At 39.7% G+C, this 18,844-nt stretch overlaps 1 protein-coding gene across 4 annotated transcripts in view; it reads left to right on the top strand.

Annotated features, from left to right (window-relative positions):
• GBA2 (glucosylceramidase beta 2) overlaps positions 1 to 18,844 on the top strand; it is a 192,648-nt gene that overhangs the window by 125,420 nt on the left and 48,384 nt on the right. For all 4 annotated transcript variants that reach the window (XM_056553053.1, XM_056553052.1, XM_056553055.1 and 1 more), the window contains 2 exons: positions 2,952 to 3,058; positions 14,042 to 14,184. In XM_056553053.1, the coding sequence (XP_056409028.1) occupies positions 2,952 to 3,058; positions 14,042 to 14,184 (250 nt within the window). The remainder of the gene's footprint in view (positions 1 to 2,951; positions 3,059 to 14,041; positions 14,185 to 18,844) is intronic.

Genomic DNA, 18,844 nt, shown 5'->3' with positions numbered 1-18,844 from the left:
ATGACTCCTCCCTATAACCATGTGACCAGTATGTATGTACAGTATTTGTGTGTGTGTATGTGTGGTGATTATCACATGACCCATTACTCCTCCTCCTCTATCTCATGTGACTGGTGTGTAGTAAATATCACATGACCCATGACTCCTCCCTATAGCCATGTGACCGGTATGTGATAAATATCACATGACCCATGACTCCTCCTCCCTATAGCATGTGATGTGACGGCTGTGTAGAAAATATCACATGTCCCATGACTCCTCCTCCTCTATCTCATGTGACCGGTGTGTAGAAAATATCACATGTCCCATGACTCCTCCCTATAGCCATGTGACCGGTGTGTAGTAAATATCACATGTCCCATGACTCCTCCTCCCTATAGCCATGTGACCGGTGTGTAGTAAATATCACATGTCCCATGACTCCTCCTCCTCTATCTCATGTGACCGGTGTGTAGTAAATATCACATGACTCCTCCTCCTCTATCTCATGTATGTGTGTATCTCATGTGACCGGTGTGTAGAAAATATCACATGTCCCATGACTCCGCCTCCCTATAGCCATGTGACCGGTGTGTAGTAAATATCACATGTCCCATGACTCCTCCTCCCTATAGCCATGTGACCGGTGTGTAGTAAATATCACATGTCCCATGACTCCTCCTCCTCTATCTCATGTGACCGGTGTGTAGTAAATATCACATAACTCCTCCTCCTCTATCTCATGTATGTGTGTAGTAAATATCACATGACTCCTCCTCCTCTATCTCATGTGACCGGTGTGTAGTAAATATCACATGACTCCTCCTCTATCTCATGTGACCGGTGTGTAGTAAATATCACATGTCCCATGACTCCTCCTCCTCTATCTCATGTGACCGGTGTGTAGTAAATATCACATGACTCCTCCTCTATCTCATGTGACCGGTGTGTAGTAAATATCACATGTCCCATGACTCCTCCTCCCTATAGCATGTGATGTGACTGGTGTGTGGTAAATATCACATGTCCCATGACACCTCCTTCTCTATCTCATGTGACCGGTGTGTAGTAAATATCACATGTCCCATGACTCCTTCTCCTCTATCTCATGTGACCGGTGTGTAGAAAATATCACATGTCCCATGACTCCTCCTCCCTATAGCCATGTGACCGGTGTGTAGTAAATATCACATGTCCCATGACTCCTCCTCCCTATAGCCATGTAACCGGTGTGTAGTAAATATCACATGTCCCATGACTCCTCCTCCCTATAGCCATGTGACCGGCGTGTAGTAAATATCACATGTCCCATGACTCCTCCTCCTCTATCTCATGTGACCGGTGTGTAGTAAATATCACATGACTCCTCCTCCTCTATCTCATGTGACCGGTGTGTAGTAAATATCACATGACTCCTCCTCCTCTATCTCATGTGACCGGTGTGTAGTAAATATCACATGACTCCTCCTCCTCTATCTCATGTGACCGGTGTGTAGTAAATATCACATGACTCCTCCTCCTCTATCTCATGTGACCGGTGTGTAGTAAATATCACATGTCCCATGACTCCTCCTCCTCTATCTCATGTGACCGGTGTGTAGTAAATATCACATGACTCCTCCTCCTCTATCTCATGTGACCGGTTTGTAGTAAATATCACATGACTCCTCCTCCTCTATCTCATGTGACCGGTGTGTAGTAAATATCACATAACTCCTCCTCCTCTATCTCATGTGACCGGTGTGTAGTAAATATCACATGACTCCTCCTCCTCTATCTCATGTGACCGATGTGTGGTAAATATCACATGTCCCATGACTCCTCCTCCTCTATCTCATGTGACCGGTGTGTAGTAAATATCACATGACTCCTCCTCCTCTATCTCATGTGACCGGTGTGTAGTAAATATCACATGTCCCATGACTCCTCCTCCTCTCTCATGTGACCGGTGTGTAGTAAATATCACATGACTCCTCCTCCTCTATCTCATGTGACCGGTGTGTAGTAAATATCACATGTCTCATGACTCCTCCTCCTCTATCTCATGTGACCGGTGTGTGGTAAATATCACATGTCCCATGACTCCTCCTCCTCTATCTCATGTGACCGGTGTGTGGTAAATATCACATGTCCCATGACTCCTCCTCCTCTATCTCATGTGACCGGTGTGTAGTAAATATCACATGTCCCATGACTCCTCCTCCTCTATCTCATGTGACCGGTGTGTAGTAAATATCACATGACTCCTCCTCCTCTATCTCATGTGACCGGTGTGTAGTAAATATCACATGTCCCATGACTCCTCCTCCTCTATCTCATGTGACCGGTGTGTAGTAAATATCACATGACTCCTCCTCCTCTATCTCATGTGAGCGGTGTGTAGTAAATATCACATGTCCCATGACTCCTCCTCCTCTATCTCATGTGACCGGTGTGTAGTAAATATCACATGACTCCTCCTCCTCTATCTCATGTGACTGGTGTGTAGTAAATATCACATGACTCCTCCTCCTCTATCTCATGTGACCGGTGTGTAGTAAATCTCAGATGTCCCATGACTCCTCCTCCTCTATCTCATGTTACCGATGTGTGGTAAATATCACATGTCCCATGACTCCTCCTCCTCTATCTCATGTGACCGGTGTGTAGTAAATATCACATGACTCCTCCTCCTCTATCTCATGTGACCGGTGTGTGGTAAATATCACATGTCCCATGACTCCTCCTCCTCTATCTCATGTGATTGGTGTGTAGTAAATATCACATGACTCCCCCTCCTCTATCTCATGTGACCGGTGTGTGGTAAATATCACATGTCCCATGACTCCTCCTCCTCTATCTCATGTGATTGGTGTGTAGTAAATATCACATGACTCCTCCTCCTCTATCTCATGTGACCGGTGTGTGGTAAATATCACATGTCCCATGACTCCTCCTCTATCTCATGTGACCGGTGTGTTGCTCCCCCTCAGGCGGTCATGGACACTGCGTTGCGGTTTGACCAGGATGGTGACGGTCTGATTGAGAACTCTGGATTTGCAGATCAGACGTACGATGGTTGGGTGATGACCGGACCAAGGTGAGGACCGCATGAAATACATTACCTGTATATAGTGATATCAACTGGTGTGGGCGGAGCTGTAGATTACCTGTATATAGTGATATCACCTGGTGTGGGTGGAGCTGTAGATTACCTGTATATAGTGATATCACCTGGTGAGGTCGGAGCTGTAGATTACCTGTATATAGTGATATCACCTGGTGTGGGAGGAGCTGTAGATTACCTGTATGTAGTGATATCACCTGGTGTGGGCGGAGCTGTAGATTACCTGTATGTAGTGATATCACTTGATGTGGGCGGAGCTGTAGATTATTTGTATATAGTGATGTCACCTGGTGTGGGCAGAGCTGTAGATTACCTGTATGTAGTGATGTCACCTGGTGTGGGTGGAGCTATAGATTACCTGTATATAGTGATATCACCTGGTGTGGGCGGAGCTGTAGATTACCTGTATATAGTGATGTCACCTGGTGTGTGTGGAGCTGTAGATTACCTGTATATAGTGATGTCACCTGGTGTGGGCGGAGCTGTAGATTACCTGTATATAGTGATGTCACCTGGTGTGGGCAGAGCTGTAGATTACCTGTATGTAGTGATATCACTTGATGTGGGCGGAGCTGTAGATTACCTGTATATAGTGATGTCACCTGGTGTGGGTGGAGCTGTAGATTACCTGTATATAGTGATGTCACCTGGTGTAGGCAGAGCTGTAGATTACCTGTATATAGTCATATCACCTGGTGTGGGCGGAGCTGTAGATTACCTGTATATAGTGATATCACCTGGTGTGGGAGGAGCTGTAGATTACCTGTATGTAGTGATATCACCTGGTGTGGGCGGAGCTGTAGATTACCTGTATGTAGTGATATCACTTGATGTGGGCGGAGCTGTAGATTATTTGTATATAGTGATGTCACCTGGTGTGGGCAGAGCTGTAGATTACCTGTATGTAGTGATGTCACCTGGTGTGGGTGGAGCTATAGATTACCTGTATATAGTGATATCACCTGGTGTGGGCGGAGCTGTAGATTACCTGTATATAGTGATGTCACCTGGTGTGTGTGGAGCTGTAGATTACCTGTATATAGTGATGTCACCTGGTGTGGGCGGAGCTGTAGATTACCTGTATATAGTGATGTCACCTGGTGTGGGCAGAGCTGTAGATTACCTGTATGTAGTGATATCACTTGATGTGGGCGGAGCTGTAGATTACCTGTATATAGTGATGTCACCTGGTGTGGGTGGAGCTGTAGATTACCTGTATATAGTGATGTCACCTGGTGTAGGCAGAGCTGTAGATTACCTGTATATAGTCATATCACCTGGTGTGGGTGGAGCTGTAGATTATCTGTATATAGTGATATCACCTGGTGTGGGTTGAGCAGTAGATTACCTGTATATACTGATGTCACCTGGTGTGGGTGGAGCTGTAGATTACCTGTATATAGTGATGTCACCTGGTGTGGGTGGAGCTGTAGATTACCTGTATATAGTGATATCACCTGGTGTGGGTGGAGCAGTAGATTACCTGTATATAGTGATATCACCTGGTGTGGGCGGAGCTGTAGATTACCTGTATATAGTGATGTCACCTGGTGTGGGCGGAGCTGTAGATTACCTGTATATAGTGATGTCACCTAGTGTGGGTGGAGCTGTAGATTATCTGTATATAGTGATATCACCTGGTGTGGGTTGAGCAGTAGATTACCTGTATATGGTGATATCACCTGGTGTGGGCGGAGCTGTAGATTACCTGTATATAGTGATATCACCTGGTGTGTGTGGAGCTGTAGATTACCTGTAAATAGTTATGTCACCTGGTGTGGGTGGAGATGTAGATTATCTTTATATAGTGATATCACCTGGTGTGGGTGAAGCTGTAGATTACCTGTGTATAGTGATATCACCTGGTGTGGGCGGAGCTGTAGATTACTTGTATATAGTGATGTCACCTGGTGTGGGTGGAGCTGTAGATTACCTGTATATAGTGATATCACCTGGTGTGGGTGGAGCTGTAGATTATTTGTATATAGTGATATCACCTGGTGTGGGCGGAGCTGTAGATTACCTGTATGTAGTGATGTCACCTGGTGTGGGTGGAGCTATAGATTACCTGTATATAGTGATATCACCTGGTGTGGGCGGAGCTGTAGATTACCTGTATAAAGTGATATCACCTGGTGTGGGTGGAGCTGTAGATTACCTGTATATAGTGATATCACCTGGTGTGTGTGGAGCTGTAGATTACCTGTATATAGGGATATAACCTAGTGTGTGTGGAGCAGTAGATTATCTGTATATAGTGATGTCACCTGGTGTGGGTGGAGCTGTAGATTACCTGTATATAGTGATATCACCTGGTGTGGGCGGAGCTGTAGATTAGCTGTATATAGTGATATCACCTGGTGTGGGCGGAGCTGTAGATTACCTGTATATATTGATATCACCTGGTGTGGGCGGAGCTGTAGATTACCTGTATATAGTGATATCACCTGGTGTGGGTGGAGCTGTAGATTATCTGTATATAGTGATATCACCTGGTGTGGGCGGAGCTGTAGATTACCTGTATATAGTGATATCACCTGGTGTGGGCGGAGCTGTAGATTACCTGTATATAGGGATATAACCTAGTGTGTGGAGCAGTAGATTATCTGTATATAGTGATGTCAGTAGATCACCTGTATATAGGGATGTCAGTAGATCACCTGTATATAGTGATGTCAGTAGATCACCTGTATATAGTGATGTCAGTAGATCACCTGTATATAGTGATGCCTGTATATTATCTGTATATAGTGATGTCAGTAGATCACCTGTATATAGTGATGCTTGTGTATTATCTGTATATAGTGATGTCAGTAGATCACCTGTATATAGTGATGTCAGTAGATCACCTGTATATAGTGATGTCAGTAGATCACCTGTATATAGTGATGCCTGTATATTATCTGTATATAGTGATGTCAGTAGATCACCTGTATATAGTGATGCTTGTGTATTATCTGTATATAGTGATGTCAGTAGATCACCTGTATATAGTGATGTCAGTAGATCACCTGTATATAGTGATGTCAGTAGATCACCTGTATATAGTGATGTCAGTAGATCACCTGTATATAGTGATGTCAGTAGATCACCTGTATATAGTGATGCCTGTATATTATCTGTATATAGTGATGTCAGTAGATCACCTGTATATAGTGATGCTTGTGTATTATCTGTATATGGTGATGTCAGTAGATCACCTGTATATAGTGATGTCAGTAGATCACCTGTATATAGTGATGTCAGTAGATCACCTGTATATAGTGATGTCAGTAGATCACCTGTATATAGTGATGCCTGTATATTATCTGTATATAGTGATGTCAGTAGATCACCTGTATATAGTGATGTCAGTAGATCACCTGTATATAGTGATGTCAGTAGATCACCTGTATATAGTGATGCCTGTATATTATCTGTATATAGTGATGTCAGTAGATCACCTGTATATAGTGATGTCAGTAGATCACCTGTATATAGTGATGTCAGTAGATCACCTGTATATAGTGATGTCAGTAGATCACCTGTATATAGTGATGCCTGTATATTATCTGTATATAGTGATGTCAGTAGATCACCTGTATATAGTGATGTCAGTAGATCATCTGTATATAGTGATGTCAGTAGATCACCTGTATATAGTGATGCCTGTATATTATCTGTATATAGTGATGTCAGTAGATCACCTGTATATAGTGATGTCAGTAGATCACCTGTATATAGTGATGCCTGTGTATTATCTGTATATAGTGATGTCAGTAGATCACCTGTATATAGTGATGCCTGTATATTATCTGTATATAGTGATGTCAGTAGATCACCTGTATATAGTGATGTCAGTAGATCACCTGTATATAGTGATGTCAGTAGATCACCTGTATATAGTGATGTCAGTAGATCACCTGTATATAGTGATGCCTGTATATTATCTGTATATAGTGATGTCAGTAGATCACCTGTATATAGTGATGCTTGTGTATTATCTGTATATAGTGATGTCAGTAGATCACCTGTATATAGTGTTGTCAGTAGATCACCTGTATATAGTGATGTCAGTAGATCACCTGTATATAGTGATGTCAGTAGATCACCTGTATATAATGATGCCTGTATATTATCTGTATATAGTGATGTCAGTAGATCACCTGTATATAGTGATGCCTGTGTATTATCTGTATATAGTGATGTCAGTAGATCACCTGTATATAGGGATGTCAGTAGATCACCTGTATATAGTGATGTCAGTAGATCACCTGTATATAGTGATGCCAGTAGATCACCTGTATATAGTGATGCCTGTATATTATCTGTATATAGTGATGTCAGTAGATCACCTGTATATAGTGATGCCTGTATATTATCTGTATATAGTGATGTCAGTAGATCACCTGTATATAGTGATGTCAGTAGATCGCCTGTATATAGTGATGTCAGTAGATCACCTGTATATAGTGATGTCAGTAGATCACCTGTATATAGTGATGCCTGTATATTACCTGTATATAGTGATGCCTGTATATTATCTGTATATAGTGATGTCAGTAGATCACCTGTATATAGTGATGCCTGTGTATTATCTGTATATAGTGATGTCAGTAGATCACCTGTATATAGTGATGCCTGTATATTATCTGTATATAGTGATGTCAATAGATCACCTGTATATAGTGATGTCAGTAGATCACCTGTATATAGTGATGCCTGTATATTATCTGTATATAGTGATGCCTGTATATTATCTGTATATAGTGATGTCAGTAGATCACCTGTATATAGTGATGCCTGTATATTATCTGTATATAGTGATGTCAGTAGATCACCTGTATATAGTGATGCCTGTATATTACCTGTATATAGTGATGTCAGTAGATCACCTGTATATAGTGATGTCAGTAGATCACCTGTATATAGTGATGCCTGTATATTATCTGTATATAGTGATGTCAGTAGATCACCTGTATATAGTGATGCCTGTGTATTATCTGTATATAGTGATGCCTGTGTATTATCTGTATATAGTGATGTCAGTAGATCACCTGTATATAGTGATGTCAGTAGATCACCTGTATATAGTGATGCCTGTATATTATCTGTATATAGTGATGTCAGTAGATCACCTGTATATAGTGATGCCTGTATATTATCTGTATATAGTGATGTCAGTAGATCACCTGTATATAGTGATGCCTGTGTATTATCTGTATATAGTGATGTCAGTAGATCACCTGTATATAGTGATGCCTGTATATTATCTGTATATAGTGATGTCAGTAGATCACCTGTATATAGTGATGCCTGTATATTATCTGTATATAGGGATGTCAGTAGATCACCTGTATATAGTGATGCCTGTGTATTATCTGTATATAGTGATGTCAGTAGATCACCTGTATATAGTGATGCCTGGATATTATCTGTATATAGTGATGTCAGTTGATCACCTGTATATAGTGATGCTTGTGTATTATCTGTATATAGTGATGTCAGTAGATCACCTGTATATAGTGATGTCAGTAGATCACCTGTATATAGTGATGTCAGTAGATCACCTGTATATAGTGATGCCTGTATATTATCTGTATATAGTGTTGTCAGTAGATCACCTGTATATAGTGATGCCTGTATATTATCTGTATATAGTGATGTCAGTAGATCACCTGTATATAGTGATGCCTGTATATTATCTGTATATAGTGATGTCAGTAGATCACCTGTATATAGTGATGTCAGTAGATCACCTGTATATAGTGATGCCTGTATATTATCTGTATATAGTGATGTCTGTAGATCACCTGTATATAGTGATGCCTGTATATTATCTGTATATAGTGATGCCTGTATATTATCTGTATATAGTGATGTCAGTAGATCACCTGTATATAGTGATGTCAGTAGATCACCTGTATATAGTGATGCCTGTATATTATCTGTATATAGTGATGTCAGTAGATCACCTGTATATAGTGATGTCAGTAGATCACCTGTATATAGTGATGTCAGTAGATCACCTGTATATAGTGATGTCAGTAGATCACCTGTATATAGTGATGCCTGTATATTATCTGTATATAGTGATGTCAGTAGATCACCTGTATATAGTGATGCCTGTATATTATCTGTATATAGTGATGTCAGTAGATCACCTGTATATAGTGATGCCTGTATATTATCTGTATATAGTGATGTCAGTAGATCACCTGTATATAGTGATGCCTGTATATTATCTGTATATAGTGATGTCAGTCGATCACCTGTATATAGTGATGCCTGTATATTATCTGTATATAGTGATGTCAGTAGATCACCTGTATATAGTGATGCCTGTATATTATCTGTATATAGTAATGTCTGTAGATCACCTGTATATAGTGATGCCTGTATATTATCTGTATATAGTGATGCCTGTATATTACCTGTATATAGTGATGCCTGTATATTATCTGTATATAGTGATGCCTGTAAATTATCTGTATATAGTGATGTCAGTAGATCACCTGTATATAGTGATGTCAGTAGATCACCTGTATATAGTGATGTCAGTAGATCACCTGTATATAGTGATGCCTGTAGATTATCTGTATATAGTGATGTCAGTAGATCACCTGTATATAGTGATGCCTGTGTATTATCTGTATATAGTGATGTCAGTAGATCACCTGTATATAGTGATGTCAGTAGATCACCTGTATATAGTGATGCCTGTAGATTATCTGTATATAGTGATGTCAGTAGATCACCTGTATATAGTGATGCCTGTATATTATCTGTATATAGTGATGTCAGTAGATCACCTGTATATAGTGATGCCTGTATATTATCTGTATATAGTGATGTCAGTAGATCACCTGTATATAGTGATACCTGTGTATTATCTGTATATAGTGATGTCAGTAGATCACCTGTATATAGTGATGTCAGTAGATCACCTGTATATAGTGATGCCTGTATATTATCTGTATATAGTGATGTCAGTAGATCACCTGTATATAGTGATGCCTGTGTATTATCTGTATATAGTGATGTCAGTAGATCACCTGTATATAGTGATGCCTGTATATTATCTGTATATAGTGATGTCAGTAGATCACCTGTATATAGTGATGTCAGTAGATCACCTGTATATAGTGATGCCTGTATATTATCTGTATATAGTGATGTCAGTAGATCACCTGTATATAGTGATGCCTGTGTATTATCTGTATATAGTGATATCTGTAGATCACCTGTATATAGTGATGCCTGTATATTATCTGTATATAGTGATGCCTGTGTATTATCTGTATATAGTGATGCCTGTGTATTATCTGTATATAGTGATGCCTGTATATAGTGATGTCAGTAGATCACCTGTATATAGTGATGCCTGTATATTATCTGTATATAGTGATGTCTGTGTATTATCTGTATATAGTGATGTCAGTAGATCACCTGTATATAGTGATGCCTGTATATTATCTGTATATAGTGATGCCTGTGTATTATCTGTATATAGTGATGTCAGTAGATCACCTGTATATAGTGATGTCAGTAGATCACCTGTATATAGTGATGCCTGTGTATTATCTGTATATAGTGATGTCAGTAGATCACCTGTATATAGTGATGTCAGTAGATCACCTGTATATAGTGATGCCTGTGTATTATCTGTATATAGTGATGTCAGTAGATCACCTGTATATAGTGATGCCTGTATATTATCTGTATATAGTGATGCCTGTGTATTATCTGTATATAGTGATGCCTTTATATTATCTGTATATAGTGATGTCAGTAGATCACCTGTATATAGTGATGCCTGTATATTATCTGTATATAGTGATGTCAGTAGATCACCTGTATATAGTGATGCCTGTATATTATCTGTATATAGTGATGCCTGTGTATTATCTGTATATAGTGATGCCTTTATATTATCTGTATATAGTGATGTCAGTAGATCACCTGTATATAGTGATGCCTGTATATTATCTGTATATAGTGATGTCTGTGTATTATCTGTATATAGTGATGTCAGTAGATCACCTGTATATAGTGATGCCTGTATATTATCTGTATATAGTGATGCCTGTGTATTATCTGTATATAGTGATGTCAGTAGATCACCTGTATATAGTGATGTCAGTAGATCACCTGTATATAGTGATGCCTGTGTATTATCTGTATATAGTGATGTCAGTAGATCACCTGTATATAGTGATGTCAGTAGATCACCTGTATATAGTGATGCCTGTGTATTATCTGTATATAGTGATGTCAGTAGATCACCTGTATATAGTGATGCCTGTATATTATCTGTATATAGTGATGCCTGTATATTATCTGTATATAGTGATGTCAATAGATCACCTGTATATAGTGATGCCTGTATATTATCTGTATATAGTGATGTCAGTAGATCACCTGTATATAGTGATGTCAGTAGATCACCTGTATATAGTGATGCCTGTGTATTATCTGTATATAGTGATGTCAGTAGATCACCTGTATATAGTGATGCCTGTATATTATCTGTATATAGTGATGCCTGTATATTATCTGTATATAGTGATGTCAGTCGATCACCTGTATATAGTGATGCCTGTATATTATCTGTATATAGTGATGTCAGTAGATCACCTGTATATAGTGATGCCTGTGTATTATCTGTATATAGTGATGTCAGTAGATCACCTGTATATAGTGATGTCAGTAGATCACCTGTATATAGTGATGCCTGTATATTATCTGTATATAGTGATGTCAGTAGATCACCTGTATATAGTGATGCCTGTGTATTATCTGTATATAGTGATGTCAGTAGATCACCTGTATATAGTGATGTCAGTAGATCACCTGTATATAGTGATGCCTGTATATTACCTGTATATAGTGATGTCAGTAGATCACCTGTATATAGTGATGCCTGTATATTATCTGTATATAGTGATGTCAGTCGATCACCTGTATATAGTGATGCCTGTATATTATCTGTATATAGTGATGTCAGTAGATCACCTGTATATAGTGATGCCTGTGTATTATCTGTATATAGTGATGTCAGTAGATCACCTGTATATAGTGATGTCAGTAGATCACCTGTATATAGTGATGCCTGTATATTACCTGTATATAGTGATGTCAGTAGATCACCTGTATATAGTGAGTACCTGTATATTATCTGTATATAGTGATGTCAGTCGATCACCTGTATATAGTGATGCCTGTATATTATCTGTATATAGTGATGTCAGTCGATCACCTGTATATAGTGATGCCTGTATATTATCTGTATATAGTGATGTCAGTAGATCACCTGTATATAGTGATGCCTGTATATTATCTGTATATAGTGATGTCAGTAGATCACCTGTATATAGTGATGTCTGTATATTATCTGTATATAGTGATGTCAGTAGATCACCTGTATATAGTGATGTCAGTAGATCACCTGTATATAGTGATGCCTGTATATTATCTGTATATAGTGATGTCAGTAGATCACCTGTATATAGTGATGTCAGTAGATCACCTGTATATAGTGATGCCTGTATATTATCTGTATATAGTGATGTCAGTAGATCACCTGTATATAGTGATGTCAGTAGATCACCTGTATATAGTGATGCCTGTGTATTATCTGTATATAGTGATGTCAGTAGATCACCTGTATATAGTGATGCCTGTATATTATCTGTATATAGTGATGTCAGTAGATCACCTGTATATAGTGATGCCTGTATATTATCTGTATATAGTGATGCCTGTATATTATCTGTATATAGTGATGTCAGTAGATCACCTGTATATAGTGTTGTCAGTAGATCACCTGTATATAGTGATGCCTGTGTATTATCTGTATATAGTGATGTCAGTAGATCACCTGTATATAGTGAGTACCTGTATATTATCTGTATATAGTGATGTCAGTCGATCACCTGTATATAGTGATGCCTGTGTATTATCTGTATATAGTGATGTCAGTAGATCACCTGTATATAGTGATGCCTGTATATTATCTGTATATAGTGATGTCAGTAGATCACCTGTATATAGTGATGCCTGTGTATTATCTGTATATAGTGATGTCAGTAGATCACCTGTATATAGTGATGCCTGTATATTATCTGTATATAGTGATGTCAGTAGATCACCTGTATATAGTGATGCCTGTATATTATCTGTATATAGTGATGTCAGTAGATCACCTGTATATAGTGATGCCTGTATATTATCTGTATATAGTGATGTCAGTAGATCACCTGTATATAGTGATGTCAGTAGATCACCTGTATATAGTGATGCCTGTATATTATCTGTATATAGTGATGTCAGTAGATCACCTGTATATAGTGATGCCTGTGTATTATCTGTATATAGTGATGTCAGTAGATCACCTGTATATAGTGATGCCTGTATATTATCTGTATATAGTGATGTCAGTAGATCACCTGTATATAGTGATGCCTGTATATTATCTGTATATAGTGATGCCTGTATATTATCTGTATATAGTGATGTCAGTAGATCACCTGTATATAGTGTTGTCAGTAGATCACCTGTATATAGTGATGCCTGTGTATTATCTGTATATAGTGATGTCAGTAGATCACCTGTATATAGTGAGTACCTGTATATTATCTGTATATAGTGATGTCAGTAGATCACCTGTATATAGTGATGCCTGTGTATTATCTGTATATAGTGATGTCAGTAGATCACCTGTATATAGTGATGCCTGTGTATTATCTGTATATAGTGATGTCAGTAGATCACCTGTATATAGTGATGCCTGTGTATTATCTGTATATAGTGATGTCAGTAGATCACCTGTATATAGTGATGTCTGTATATTATCTGTATATAGTGATGTCAGTAGATCACCTGTATATAGTGATGCCTGTATATTATCTGTATATAGTGATGTCAGTAGATCACCTGTATATAGTGACTACCTGTATATTACACTGTGTGTCTCAGCTCGTACTGCGGGGGTCTCTGGCTGGCGGCGGTGTGTATGATGTGTCACATGGCGGATGATCTCGGGGACGTGGACGCCCACAACAAGTTCTCCAGTATTCTCACCCGAGGGAAGGACTCCTACGAGAGGCTGCTGTGGAACGGTAAGAGTCCGGTGTCCTTATATAGGGGTAATCATTTTGTATATGGATTACACCCAAACTCCACATACTCTCTATAGTACTGCTCATGGTGCTAGTGTCCTGTATACTCTCTATAGTACTGCACATGGTGCTAGTGTCCTGTATACTCTCTATAGTACTGCACATGGTACTAGTGTCCTGTATACTCTATATAGTACTGCACAGGGTACTAGTGTCCTGTATACTCTCTATAGTACTGCACATGGTACTAGTGTCCTGTATACTCTATATAGTACTGCACATGGTACTAGTGTCCTGTATACTCTCTATAGTACTGCTCATGGTGCTAGTGTCCTGTATACTCTATATAGTACTGCACAGGGTACTAGTGTCCTGTATACTCTCTATAGTACTGCACATGGTACTAGTGTCCTGTATACTCTATATAGTACTGCACATGGTACTAGTGTCCTGTATACTCTCTATAGTACTGCTCATGGTGCTAGTGTCCTGTATACTCTCTATAGTACTGCACAGGGTACTAGTGTCCTGTATACTCTCTATAGTACTGCACATGGTACTAGTGTCCTGTATACTCTATATAGTACTGCACATGGTACTAGTGTCCTGTATACTCTCTATAGTACTGCACATGGTACTAGTGCCCTGTATACTCTATATAGTACTGCACATGGTACTAGTGTCCTGTATACTTTCTATAGTACTGCACATGGTACTAGTGTCCTGTATACTCTCTATAGTACTGCACGTGGTACTAGTGTCCTATATACTCTCTATAGTACTGCTCATGGTGCTAGTGTCCTGTATACTCTATATAGTACTGCACATGGTACTAGTGTCCTGTATACTCTCTATAGTACTGCACATGGTACTAGTGCCCTGTATACTCTATATAGTACTGCACATGGTACTAGTGCCCTGTATACTCTATATAGTACTGCACATGGTACTAGTGTCCTGTATACTTTCTATAGTACTGCACATGGTACTAGTGTCCTGTATACTCTCTATAGTACTGCACATGGTACTAGTGTCCTGTATACTTTCTATAGTACTGCACATGGTATTAGTGTCCTGTATACTCTCTATAGTACTGCACATGGTACTAGTGTCCTGTATATTCAATATAGTACTGCACATGGTACTAGTGTCCTGTATACTCTCTATAGTACTGCACATGGTACTAGTGTCCTGTATACTCTCTATAGTACTGCACAGGGTACTAGTGTCCTGTATACTCTCTATAGTACTGCACGTGGTACTAGTGTCCTATATACTCTCTATAGTACTGCTCATGGTGCTAGTGTCCTGTATACTCTCTATAGTACTGCACATGTTACTAGTGTCCTGTATACTCTCTATAGTACTGCACATGGTACTAGTGTCCTGTATACTCTCTATAGCACTGCACATGGTACTAGTGTCCTGTATACTCTCTATAGTACTGCACATGGTACTAGTGTCCTGTATACACTCTATAGTGCTGCACATGGTACTAGTGTCCTGTATACTCTATATAGTACTGCACGTGGTACTAGTGTCCTATATACTCTCTATAGTACTGCTCATGGTGCTAGTGTCCTGTATACTCTCTATAGTACTGCACATGGTACTAGTGTCCTGTATACTCTCTATAGTACTGCACATGGTACTAGTGTCCTGTATACTCTCTATATTACTGCACATGGTACTAGTGTCCTGTATACTCTCTATAGTACTGCACATGGTACTAGTGTCCTGTATACTCTCTATAGTACTGCACATGGTACTAGTGTCCTGTATACTCTCTATAGTACTGCACATGGTGCTAGTGTCCTGTATACTCTCTATAGTACTGCACAGGGTACTAGTGTCCTGTATACTCTCTATAGTACTGCACATGGTACTAGTGTCCTGTATACTCTCTATAGTACTGCACATGGTGCTAGTGTCCTGTATACTCTCTATAGTACTGCACATGGTACTAGTGTCCTGTATACTCTCTATAGTACTGCACATGGTACTAGTGTCCTGTATACTCTCTATAGTACTGCACGTGGTACTAGTGTCCTGTATACTCTCTATAGTACTGCACGTGGTACTAGTGTCCTGTATACTCTCTATAGTACTGCTCATGGTGCTAGTGTCCTGTATACTCTCTATAGTACTGCACATGGTGCTAGTGTCCTGTATACTCTCTATAGTACTGCACAGGGTACTAGTGTCCTGTATACTCTCTATAGTACTGCACGTGGTACTAGTGTCCTATATACTCTCTATAGTACTGCTCATGGTGCTAGTGTCCTGTATACTCTATATAGTACTGCACATGGTACTAGTGTCCTGTATACTCTCTGTAGTACTGCACATGGTGCTAGTGTCCTGTATACTCTCTATAGTACTGCACAGGGTACTAGTGTCCTGTATACTCTCTATAGTACTGCACATGGTGCTAGTATCCTGTATACACTCTATAGTACTGCACATGGTACTAGTGTCCTGTATACTCTATATAGTACTGCACATGGTGCTAGTGTCCTGTATACTCTCTGTAGTACTGCACATGGTGCTAGTGTCCTGTATACTCTCTATAGTACTGCACATGGTACTAGTGCCCTGTATACTCTCTATAGTACTGCACATGGTACTAGTGTCCTGTATACTCTCTATAGTACTGCACATGGTACTAGTGTCCTGTATACTCTCTATAGTACTGCACATGGTACTAGTGTCCTGTATACTCTCTATAGTACTGCACATGGTACTAGTGTCCTTTATACTCTCTATAGTACTGCACATGGTACTAGTGTCCTGTATACTCTCTATAGCACTGCACATGGTACTAGTGTCCTGTATACTCTCTATAGTACTGCACATGGTACTAGTGTCCTGTATACACTCTATAGTGCTGCACATGGTACTAGTGTCCTGTATACTCTATATAGTACTGCACGTGGTACTAGTGTCCTATATACTCTCTATAGTACTGCTCATGGTGCTAGTGTCCTGTATACTCTCTATAGTACTGCACATGGTACTACTGTCCTGTATACTCTCTATAGTACTGCACATGGTACTAGTGTCCTGTATACTCTCTATATTACTGCACATGGTACTAGTGTCCTGTATACTCTCTATAGTACTGCACATGGTACTAGTGTCCTGTATACTCTCTATAGTACTGCACATGGTACTAGTGTCCTGTATACTCTCTATAGTACTGCACATGGTACTAGTGCCCTGTATACTCTCTATAGTACTGCACATGGTACTAGTGTCCTGTATACTCTCTATAGTACTGCACAGGGTACTAGTGTCCTGTATACACTCTATAGTGCTGCACATGGTACTAGTGTCCTGTATACTCTATATAGTACTGCACGTGGTACTAGTGTCCTGTATACTCTATATAGTACTGCACATGGTACTAGTGTCCTGTATACTCTCTATAGTACTGCTCATGGTGCTAGTGTCCTGTATACTCTCTATAGTACTGCACATGGTACTAGTGTCCTGTATACTCTCTATAGTACTGCACAGGGTACTAGTGTCCTGTATACTCTCTATAGTACTGCACATGGTACTAGTGTCCTGTATACTCTCTATAGTACTGCACATGGTGCTAGTGTCCTGTATACTCTCTATAGTACTGCACAGGGTACTAGTGTCCTGTATACTCTCTATAGTACTGCACATGGTACTAGTGTCCTGTATACTCTATATAGTACTGCACATGGTACTAGTGTCCTGTATACTCTCTATAGTACTGCACATGGTACTAGTGTCCTGTATACTCTCTATAGTACTGCACATGGTACTAGTGTCCTGTATACTCTCTATAGTACTGCACGTGGTACTAGTGTCCTGTATACTCTCTATAGTACTGCACATGGTGCTAGTGTCCTGTATACTCTCTATAGTACTGCACATGGTACTAGTGTCCTGTATACTCTCTATAGTACTGCACATGGTACTAGTGTCCTGTATACTCTCTATAGTACTGCACATGGTGCTAGTGTCCTGTATACTCTCTATAGTACTGCACATGGTACTAGTGTCCTGTATACTCTCTATAGTACTGCACATGGTGCTAGTGTCCTGTATACTCTCTATAGTACTGCACAGGGTACTAGTGTCCTGTATACTCTCTATAGTACTGCACATGGTGCTAGTATCCTGTATACGCTCTATAGTACTGCACATGGTACTAGTGTCCTGTATACTCTCTATAGTACTGCACATGGTGCTAGTGTCCTGTATACTCTCTGTAGTACTGCACATGGTGCTAGTGTCCTGTATACTCTCTATAGTACTGCACATGGTACTAGTGCCCTGTATACTCTCTATAGTACTGCACATGGTACTAGTGTCCTGTATACTCTATATAGTGCTGCTCATGGTACTAGTGTCCTGTATACTCTCTATAGTACTGCACATGGTACTAGTGTCCTGTATACTCTATATAGTGCTGCACATGGTACTAGTGTCCTGTATACTCTCTCTATAGTACTGCATACTGTACAGTGTCCTGAGGACACTCTACAGTACTGTACATAGTGTTACTATATAGTGAGGGAGTATTTGTACTCAGGACATTCTACAGTACTGTACATAGTGTTACTATATGGTGAGGAGGTATTAGTACTCAGGACACTCTACAGTACTGTACATAGTGTTACTA

This window comes from Hyla sarda, unplaced genomic scaffold, assembly GCF_029499605.1.
Source record: "Hyla sarda isolate aHylSar1 unplaced genomic scaffold, aHylSar1.hap1 scaffold_230, whole genome shotgun sequence".
NCBI lineage: Eukaryota > Metazoa > Chordata > Amphibia > Anura > Hylidae > Hyla > Hyla sarda.
The sequence above is the reverse complement of the archived record's forward strand: the minus strand, read 5'-3'. Positions and strand labels throughout refer to the sequence as shown.